Source organism: Athene noctua, chromosome 15 (genome assembly GCF_965140245.1).
Source record: "Athene noctua chromosome 15, bAthNoc1.hap1.1, whole genome shotgun sequence".
Lineage (NCBI taxonomy): Eukaryota > Metazoa > Chordata > Aves > Strigiformes > Strigidae > Athene > Athene noctua.
In genome coordinates, this window is record NC_134051.1 from 8,329,456 (window position 1) to 8,340,406 (window position 10,951).

General features: G+C 48.6%; 1 protein-coding gene across 1 annotated transcript; it reads left to right on the forward strand.

Moving 5' to 3' along the window:
• The first annotated feature begins 669 nt into the window (after positions 1–669).
• On the forward strand, positions 670–1,998 carry LOC141966313 (galanin receptor type 1-like). The gene has a single exon (XM_074918827.1). It carries the CDS (start codon positions 670–672, stop codon positions 1,996–1,998), a length of 1,329 nt encoding a protein of 442 aa, XP_074774928.1.
• Positions 1,999–10,951: the final 8,953 nt, after the last annotated feature.

The following is a 10,951-nucleotide window of genomic DNA, read 5'->3' on the forward strand; positions in this document are numbered from 1 at the left end:
GGTGGTAGGACAGGTCTGTACAGAGGTGCTGTGCGTGTGCCGCGACGTGGGAGCGTGTGTGTGTGCGGGGGGGCGCGGGGGGGCCCGCCGGGCTGGCCGTGCCGTGGGTGCGAGTGCGGGTCCTTGCGCTGCCGGCGCCCGGCGGAGCCGCCAGCGGGAGGAGCCCGGCCCGGCGCTGCCCGCGCTCCGCCCGGTGAGTGCCGCCGCGCCGCGCCGCGGGGCCGGGGGCAACCGAGGGACCGGGGGCGGAACCGGGGGTCTGCGGGCAGCCCAGGACCGGGGTCCGGCTGCGGGGCACGCAACTTTCCCGGGAGGGAGGGGGGATGGCGGCGGCCGGGGGGCGCGGGGGGAGCGCGGCCCCTTTCCCCCTTCCCCGCCCGTCTCCCCGCGGCCGGGCGCGGAGCTCCGTCCCCGCCGGCTCCGCAGCCGCGCTGCCCAGCCCGCCCTCCCCCAGCCGCTTCTCAACTTAAGTTGCCGAGAAGCCATTTCTGACCTGGCACCTTCCCCGGGAAGGGAAAACGTTGCCGGGAGCCCGCGCTCAGCCCCGCTCTCTGCACCCTCTTTTGCAGGCGAGGCTGGTCCCAGCTCAACATGCCGGGAGCGCTGGGGGCAGCGCGGCAGGCTCTGCCCCGTTAGCCCGGGGTGCCCGGGGGGAGGACACGCTCAGCCATGAATTCCTCCCCCGCCGCCCCCGGGGCCCCCCCCGGCCCTCTGCAGCTCTGGCAGGAGGAGAACCAAACCCAAGGCGGGCTCTGGAATGGGAGCCAGGAGCTGGGCTGGGAAGAGCTGGAGAAGATGCTCTTCCTCTTCGTGAAGGAGCCCGTCACCATCAGCCTCACGGTGATGTACCTGGTGTCCTTTGTGGTGGGCTTCGTGGGCAACATCATGTCCCTCAGGGTGCTCACCCGGAAGCGCCGGAGTCGGGTGTCCAGCCTGAGTGCCACCCGCAGCCTCCTCATCAACCTGGCGGTGTGTGACCTCATGGTGGTCTGCGTCTGCATGCCCATCACCGTGGGCAACCTCATCTACAAAGCCTGGGTGTACGGCGACTTCCTCTGCCGCACGGTGCCCTTCATCCAGGCTGTTTCGGTTTCCGCCAGCGTCCTCAGCCTGACCGTCATCAGCGTGAACCGGTACTACAGCGTGCACAATCCACTCAACGCCCGGTCCTTCTTCACACAGAAGAGGATCCTCAGCACCATCCTGGTGGTGTGGTTGTTGTCCTCAGGGATTTGCATGCCCCTCATCTTCATGAACAAGCGGGATGAGATTGGGGTGGTGGAGGGCTTGCCCCTGGTGTTTTCCATCTGCAGGGAGATTTGGCCTCAGGAGAGGCTCAAGCAAGCCTACAACTTTCTGCTCTTCTGTGCGCTCTACTGCCTGCCGGTCCTGTTCAACATGGTCATCTGCTTCCTCACGGTGCGGCGGCTGTGGAGCCGCAGCGGCCGGCTGAAGGAGACCACTGCCCTGAACCGATCTCTGCCAGCCTCCAGGCTGAAGATTCGGAAGAAGGTAGCGCAGATGGTGGTGGCTCTGGTCCTGCTGTTTGCAATCTCCTGGCTACCCGTCTACCTGATGGACATCTGGATTGATTTCAACATCCCCAAGTCTCTGCAGGATGTGACTCCTTCTCCTTGGATCCTGCAGCTCAGACCTTTCGCCCAGTGGCTTGGCCTCACCAATTCCAGCCTCAACCCTATATGCTATTGCTTTGTTGGGAACCTCTACAGATCAGCCAAGGAAATGAAGAGCAAATACCACCAAAGAATGGTGTCTCTCTTTAACTTCTCTCTGTCCGAAGGGACAACCCATTCCTCTGTCCCGGAGCTGCTGTCTTACCGGAGTTCAATGGAAACTGCAAGGAAAGGACCCTCCATGACCCCCACCATGGGCAGGAGGTGTAAGGGAGGTCGTGGCCATAAGAACAAGTGTGGGTGCTTGAAGTCCTGCCAGCATCCACCTCTGAGCACTGTCTCCAGTGAGAACACTTCCTTGTAATTCCACTCAGGAAGTGAACCTCATACCCTCATCTGCATTTAATGACTCTTTAGAGGTCTTTCTGAACCAGATATTTTAATGATGGAAAAAAACTTTCTTCTAATCACTCCCACCACCAGTTCAAATATACTGAGACAGGGAAAGAAGCAAATAATGAGTGAAAAAGATGATGTCTTTTAACTCAGATCAATTTTAAGACAAATGATTTTTACTGGGGACAACTAGATGTGTAGCCTGTTGCCCAGTCAACAGTCACATAATTAGATAGATCAACCTCCCAGCGAGTGAGCTCTCCCTGCAGCTCCATCTCTGGATGCAGAGATGCTGTTTGGATACAGCACAATTTGACTGCTTGCTGCTTCTCACCCTGCACTGATAAAGAGCAGCGATAAGAGGCACTCTCTGCTCCAAATCCATCAGCTGTAGTTGCAAGCAGTGAAGAAATGCTAGAAACAGCGTCATAAAAAGTAATAGTAGTGGAGAATTTCACACACTTTACCACTTGAGATTTCATTGTCTGATCGTATTGTTTCACTCCATGCAAATAAATTCTCCTGATGTGAAGAGACAGTGCCAGAAGTGCAAAAGCAACCATCACCACTCCACATTTGGGAATCCAGAAGGGATAATGTGGTCTCGGAGGTGATTTAGGAAATGCAATAGGAAAATATTCTTTGGGCATCCACTCTCTTTCTTACAGCTATGTTCCTGCAGGTGGAGTGGAAAGAACTGGGCATCTATTAACATGATTTGCACTTGAAAAACCAGCCCTTGTTCAGCTGTGACTGTACCAAAGTCAGTAGCATGTGAAAATAAAAATAGAAAGTGGTTTATAGCTAATAAAATCAGAATCAACTAATGCAATGCTATTTTTCTGGGAAGGAGAGAATCAAAGTACTTGCTTTTTCTGAGGATCAGAAGTAGGTTAAAACCTATTTCTTACATCATCTCCTTTAAAGGAGGCTTTGATAAATAAATTGTATATTTTTATTATGTTAGTTTCAAAAGGCTCCCCTAAAGCTCAAGAATTCTATTGCACTGATCACTGGGTCTGTATTCATAAAGAAAGGAAACCTTTATCCCAAAGATCTAAGTGAAAACATGTCAGACCAGGCAACAGGTGGGAGAAAAAAAAAAAATACAACGAAGACCCAAAAGGCTGGAATGAAACTAGAGCTCATCCCCTTCCCTGTGCCTGCCCAGTGCTAAGTGTGAGGGGACACTCACCGTCTCCTGATGCCAGAAGAGCCCGTGTCCTGGCTGCTTGTGTGCCAGCACCCGGCACAGCAGGGCTCTCCTCTTAGCAAGCCCCAGAACAAATGCAGCAGCCTTCCCGGGAGAGGATTTTGCATTTAATGGAACTTGGACTTTTGATGACTGGGGAATTTTTTAAAATACTGAACAAGGGAATGATGTTCTGGGAAATCTAGTTCCAAATTATATCCTTCTGCCTTCTAGGGACCCTTTTGCTCACAAAAAATTTGAGAAGAAAATTAGACATTCAACCCAACAATATTCCCACCTTTGTAATGACTGCTCAATAACGTTTTATGTTTAACATATATTTATATTTATATTTAACAATTATCTTCCTGGAAAACAAAAGGTTCCTCCTTTTGCGCCACCCGCAATTTGTATTCTCTTTTTGTGTGAACAAAAAAGAAATTACAGCTACCCAGTTTTCCTTCGGGTGAGAAATGTCTTTTATGTGTGCTGGGAGATGAGAACATCTGCATTTTTGCAGGTGATACAGGAGTGTACCTACTGCTTGATCTTTTAGTAGCTGTGGGGAAAAGCCTGTGAAGATTTTATTTCCTCTTTCAAGACATATTTTTAGGGCTGGCAAAATGCACCAGGCTGAGGAGCATTAAACACTTGCTCCAAATGCCCACTGACTCCAGGTCTTGTAAACAGATGTCCTCTACCCCCAGACCAGAGGTGACATAATATTTAAACTTCCCTATATTGCCCTGACTGATGTATTTAATCCTGCCCTGAATAAACTGCAATGGAGGTGCCAGACCAGCTCTGTCCCATGCAGTGGCCCAGCTCTGGAAATGGCTAGGTTCAAATAACACAATCAAAGGCACAAAAAAAATCCACATTTTAAAGTATCCCAGAGGAGAATATTCTTCATGAGCTGATGCCCGGGTCCTGGCCTGAAAGTCTCTGTACCCTCCATGGAGGCAAATACCAGGGACTGTAGGTTCTCCTGAAGGTGCCTGTGCCTTCCCCTCCTGAGGCAGATGCTCAAGTCTTTCTTCAGTCCCACAATGCTCCCGACCACCCAGATACACTGCGGAAGGGGCCTCTTCTACTGGGCAAGGTCGTCTCCTCTTCACACTTTTAAATGTATTTTCCAGTTTCACTCAGTGTTCCTGTTTTCCTATAATAAAGTTGAATTGCTCACTTTAACTCCTCTTTGTCTCCCCTGGTCGCTCTCTCCGTCCCCCACGCTCCAACCGCTTCTCCACTGTTTGTGTAGCGAAATCTCCCCCTGCCTCTCACCGTTACCGCTCTTTGCCTACGAATTCCCCATACTCTAATGACTCATTCATGTCTTCGCTCCTCTGATGAAAAATCCCTTCCTGTCCTGCTGATTTGAATGGCTCCTTTTGTGCTGCAGACACCTGTTTGCTATGGAGAACGCTGATTTATTTTGCACGGCTTGCCCAACGGCTGCCAGGTAGTAATGAATTTCGGTCACTACCACCCAAGGGTAAATGAGAAGCAGTGACGTCAATGTGAAAGCCACACTGCATCCCGTGAGCTGCCCGGGCTCTGGCAGTGATTTTATTAACCTGAACAGGTCAGTGTAATGCAGCAGCGCCTGGGTGACTCACACTGGCTGCGAGTGAGGTGAAACCTCGGCATCTGGGAAAGTGGCTTTTTTCCCCTCCTATCTGATAAAAGATCTCTTTATAAATTTAAGGCTGAGAAGACATCTGAGGGTCCTCCAGACCACACAAGCTCCTTGTTTCAGATGGCAGGCACTTTGGTAGGCATTTAAGGGACTCCTGGCCCTTCGAGGAATCAGGAGCAGACACAGCTCTGGCTGGTGAACACAGATGGTTTCCTCAAAGGAGCTCAAGCCAAACATCTTGCACTTGGTATGTGGTTGAGGAAATGTGTTTCTCTCTAAATGCACCCAGACAGACTGAAAATGTGAATTTTAGATGTCTTGAGGACAACATTTTCCCACAGCAATGTTGCTAAATGCATATCAATCCCACTCTTCTCCCTGCCAGGTCTTTCTTCCCTGCTTTGCCACTTGAATCAATATAAGCATTTCACCACATTATCAAAATAGGATATTTAAAACAGCTTTACTTTAATTCCTTTGCTGCAGTAAGGACTTACAGAGAGTTGCTGTTCGGTAACTCTCTCTGAGAATATTCCACGATCTGTTCCTGCGCTGTCAGTACTGCCTCAAAGATGCTACAGGTTTTATTTTCTTCCTGTAACCACTGGAGAGATGAAAAATATAATCTTTCATATGAGGTTTCATAGAGGTACATGCAATCATGACTGGTATGTAGCCCTAGTATGGAGAACAATGAATCACTGTTTCTTAAATAAAATACTCAGGGGAAGCCAGTGAAATGATTAGACAACATGTGCAAAGGCAAGGCAGCACCTTTTCTCACACCGTGGCAGCCGCTGAGCTCACAGGCAGAGGAGGTGGTGAGGACTGAAAGCGATGAAAAGGGTTCAAGAGGAGACCAGACTGTTCACAGCAGAAAGGGCCATCAAGAGCTATTAAAAACAATTATGCAAATTCTGGCTTAGAGGGCATTGTGTATATACCCTACAACTTCTACTCTTGCTCCCACCCAGGACATGTGCTACCGGCCCCCACTGGGAGCAGGATGCCGGGCTGAGCATCCTTTGCTCTATTTGGTACCCTTGTTGTTATGTCCCTATGCAAAAATAACCCCAATATATTAGCCTGAGTCCTGTTTTAAAGAGTAGGAGGAGAGCAAGGGATGATTTCAGACCTGGAATAATCTGATCAACAGTAAAACTTTGTAGAGCACAGTCATCTGGAGGTAGGACACATTAACGCTGATGCAGCGCAGGCTGAGAAACGCTCACTCAGGCACTTGCAGAGCGAGAGCTGAGCAGTCCCAGTGGATGGTGCATGGTGCCCACTTCAGTGCAACACAACAGAAATAACAGATCCATCCCTCTTCTAATATTCATCATCCCTCTTGATGGGTCAGCACCTTCACTGCAACAACCCTGAGCATCCCAGAAAGGAGAATGTCCTCCAAAGGCACAATCCTGCCTGTTGGTATTTTATGTATTATATTTATACACGCTGAGATTCAAACAAGGATGGAAGCTGGTTGGTGAGTTATCTGCAACACCAGCAGCCCCCAGCACAGTTCCCGTGCCTCCTCCCACGCTCCCACCACAGCACATCCCATACACAAACAGCTCTATGACTTGTAATATCTAAAAGAACGGAGAGAGCGCAGGAGTTGCCTGAGTTTCCAGTGTGTTGTGATGTCTTTGTTGTAAAGAACCAGAAAACTATTAGCGTGAATTTTCTAGGAAAAATCAGCACAGCTCAGTTTACCTTTGTGATTATATTCAGTATGAAAATAAAACACTGGCAGCTGCTAGAAGAACAAATCAAAGAGCAGATATGAGTAGGGACAACCAAAGAGATTGCTGGAGCCCTCTGGTAGAGTCAGTCTCCAGGAAAGTGGTGCTCACCTGGCACATATGGGGATCGTATATGACTTTCCCAAAGTTTCTGGGAATAAATGACTACTGGTTAGGTCAGCCCCACAGGCACGGGAATTGCAGTACTTGTTTTCCCTGCCTGCTAAACATCTTCAGGCAAAGTCCCAGGACTCAGAACTGACACAATGCAGCTATAAAGTCAATGCAGTCTCACATGACTGCCCACCCCCAGGCTTCCCTGCCAGCCTGGGATAGAGGCTCCTGGCTGCTCTGATTTAGGGATTTTTTCCTATTTATCTTAAAACAACCAGGAAAACCTAGGCTGGGGCAGAGAAGGAGCCACACTAGGATGAGTTTCTGATCTGGAGATGGAAGGATGCTGCTTTCTACTTTACAGGGGTTCCTGCTCACTAAAGGTTGTAAGGCAGTCATATAATTTAATTATTAATATTTTATTCAGATAATAATTTAAAAATATTTCAGCAATAAAGATGGATTCAGCACTTGCTTAAAACATTTTTTCAAGTGAGAAATCTACACCAGAGTCTTTCTGTTTGGTATCTCTTGCTGATTGCAGGAGACTCCCCTGAAGAAATCCATGCCTGGGGCACACCCGTGAAGAGCAGGCTCAGGACTGCCAGAGTCGGGGGCACTGATTACCTTGTGATTATCCTCACCACATGGGGAAGGGGAAGGCTCATGGAGCTGCAATGTGACCTTTGATTTTAAATGTTTTCTGTGCCCAACCTTTTCCCTCTTACCTTATTGCACCCTAAGACAGCTGGTTTATGTTGCAGTCTTGGGGGGAAATTATCCAGAGAGACTTTATTTTCAAACATACATATGAAATATTTCTGCACCTGAAAGATCCAGGAATTAACAGCTTGTCCCTGTATGCCTTACCCCTGTCTCTGTGAATTTTTATAATAACAGACATACCGTGGAGCACAAAATGCTGTGTGTGCTATAGGATAAAATCACCAAACTTTAATCATTGCTTTGACAGGCATTTCCCAGGTGCAGCACTCTGCCAGGCTCTCTGGGTCCAATTTGCAGAGAACAAGCAGTCAGCAGTGCTGAGAGGTTGGCTCTCACTGTCCTGTCTGCCCAGCAGCTTAGCCTTCCCCTGCCCGTGCCAGAGGTGGCTGTTGGGTGCCTGGACAAGCGGAGTCCCTCTGCTCCACACCTCCAAGCACCCAGGACCATGTCCTCTAGCAGCACATTCCCAGGCTGGCTCCCATGTTCCATGAAACAGGCTTGGCCACAGCCTGGAGATCTGTTGCACTTGGCTGGTACAGGCTGGGGAGGTTGAATTATTCTCATTTCTCACCACCACAGCGAGGCTGAGCCTGCGGAGAGCGGCTGTGAGGACCTGCCGACCACGAGCTGGCGATGCTCCAACATCTCTGTGCCGCTGCACCACTATGCTGCTACCCCAGGTGCCGCATAGTCTTTGCCTTTCTTAATTTTCCACTTGAGGTGTTTTCAGTCATACCCTGCTTTCCTCTCCTCAGCCATTCACCATGAGAACGGAGCTGCTGAATTAAAGAGCTGTATGAATGAGTCTTTTGGCAGATGTATCCCATTACCTGGTGCTCACAAGTCATGAGCTGCTATTTCTCATGTGAGGAAGGAAAATGTGGCAAAACACTCAGGAAATAAGGTAAAAACTAAAAAGGGGAATGAAAGAAAATCCAGACAGTGGATTTTAAGGCAATTACTGGGGAAGAAATAGAGCTGCCAAGGATATTAAAGCTCTCATGCACCTGCTAATCTCTTCTGATAAAGGTCTGACTGGCTAAACCAATAACACTATTAAATCTGCAGTAATCATTACCAGAGGCAGCCCGAGGATCTCACAGAGCCATGTCCCTGGAGGAAGACCATTTCCAGCATGAACGTGCACAAGCAGCAGGTAAGTACCTGCACCTAAGATGTCAGTGTAACTGCTGAGCAGCTGGGACTCAGTAACCTCCCTCAGCTGACAACTGAACCCAGATTTCCTAAAGTTCCATCCAGCACTTCTGCTTTTTCAGACTGTGCTTCTGGGCCCTGGGTAACACAGGAGAAAACAAGAAGTTCCTGCACAGCCTCGCAGTATGGATCAATATTTGAAGTGGGCTGAGTCATAAAGTGTCCACAAAGGCTGGGATCTTCTCCTTCAAGAGAATGTTACCTCCTAACGAGATAACACAGCCTCTGGCAGAAATGCATCAGGAAAAGGATATGCAATGGCAAAAGTATCAAAAATTATCCTCCTAAATCCTTGTGGCAGGGGCAATAAGCAAGAGGAGAAACAGCCTGAGGTGGGACAAGCAGCCCCATGAGGTTCATGTGGTGACACTGACACATCAGGGAGGAGGCGCAGAGGTGCGTTCATGCAGCAATGTGAAAGGATGATCAAGACTTTGTGCAAAAACATTTTTGATGCCACCACTCTGTTACAGTTCCTGAGTGCCCAGTGAGGCGGTGGGGATGCTGCCTCCTCTGTGGCAGGAGCATGTGCACAGGTTGTCTGCTGCCTGAAAACATGCAGATCCCATTTCTTTTTCATTCCCTCTCCACCACTGTTGACTTCGGCAGAGTTTCTTCTGATTTATGCCAGCAGGAGATTAGAGCGAAGCCCACAGTGAATGAAATACTGTCAAGGTGAAGCTGCTGTCACATCAGCCACTGTAATTCCATCGACTTAATGGATCTACTCCTAATTTACAAGTCAGAGCTGGATCTGGTAGAGACGCTGAGTACAAAGGTGTCATTTTTATATAGTCAAATTTATTTCTGAAATAAATACCACATTAGATCTTTCCAAGAGGTCTGCATTGCAATGCATTCATTTTTCTCTCTGCAGAAAGGTGAAATTCTCACTAATGTTTTCAAGTTATCTTCAGGTCTCAAGGTTGGATATTTTTCAGCCATCTGCTTGTTCCACATGGACCCTCAGGGGCCAAAATAGGTAACTGTGTCCTCCAGGGAGTCCTCCAGAAATTTACTGTGGGGGCTATTAAGGCCCTTCCTGAAGCTGCCTTTTGCTGGGAACAATGCAGCAGCCTGATTATGTGCAGCCTCTTGCAGTGAAAATTAAGATAATGAAGAATAAATAGGTTTCCATCTATATGGACTTTTCTCATATACTTCAGAAATAAGGAATACTTACATGTAAGCGTAACTCCCAGCCAATAATGGCATAAGCATATCAAGTACAAAACATCCCGGTTCCTCCAAAACTCAGTGAATATCTGTGTGACTGAAGGCTGTGAATAGAAATTCATGGCTTAACCAGTATCAGTCACACAGAACTGACTGCGAGAGAGTGAAATGGATCTACACAGGTACACGTCCCAGAAGAAAAACACATCTACAGCAGCCACATGTCCCCATCTGCAAACACAGTGCGGGAAAACTGTAGGGTGGGAAAGTCTTTGCTCTCAAGGAGAATAACAAAATACTCTTCTTGATTTCATCTCCCTAACTCCCTTTCTGAAATCCAGGCAGGACAGCCCAGAAGCCAGAAAGCTGCCAAAATTGTCATGGAAACAGCAAAGCTCTTCTGCAAGGCACAGTGCCAGAACTGGAGACCAGAACTCCTAGCAACAGCAAACAATCCTTCCCCAGTCTTTCGCTCCATCAAGCAGAAGGTGAAACTTGGGAAAATGGGGGGCAGTGATGGGTGCAGGGGTCTGGGCGGTGGTGGTGGAGCAGCTCCCCTTCCTCCATGCCCACTGCCCAGGGAAGCCAGGAGAGACACTGCCAAGGCACAGGGAAAGCTCCTGACTCCAGGTGCGGTTGGCTGCAAGGGTACCATGCAACTGGACAGCAAGACCTTTAATTTCTTACCTACAGACTTGAAGTTGTTAAACAAAGCACTAAAGCAGAGAGGCAACCAGAGGCATTCTTTACTGCCTGCTCTTGTACACGAAGTATGGCAAATAACCCATAGACTTTTCTCATGCTGGCAATTGAAAGTGACTGGAGGAAATCCTCAGGACATGGCACTTTCTGATGAAGGTCCACATCCTGCCCTGTGGAAGCAGAGATGTGCTCTGTTAGTGAGAAGGACTCAAAAGGAGTGAGAAAGTGAAAAGCTGCATTTAATTTTTGCTGATAAGCCTGGGCGTGTTCAGTCAAGCAGCCTTTGCCCATGGGAAATGTTTTGATAGATTATTGTGGGTTTTTTTCCCTTTCTCAACTGTGAGAAAAGTTAAGCATTCTTTTTTTATGCCTTGGCATGCTGTGCTGGAACAAGAGAAATCTGCAAATG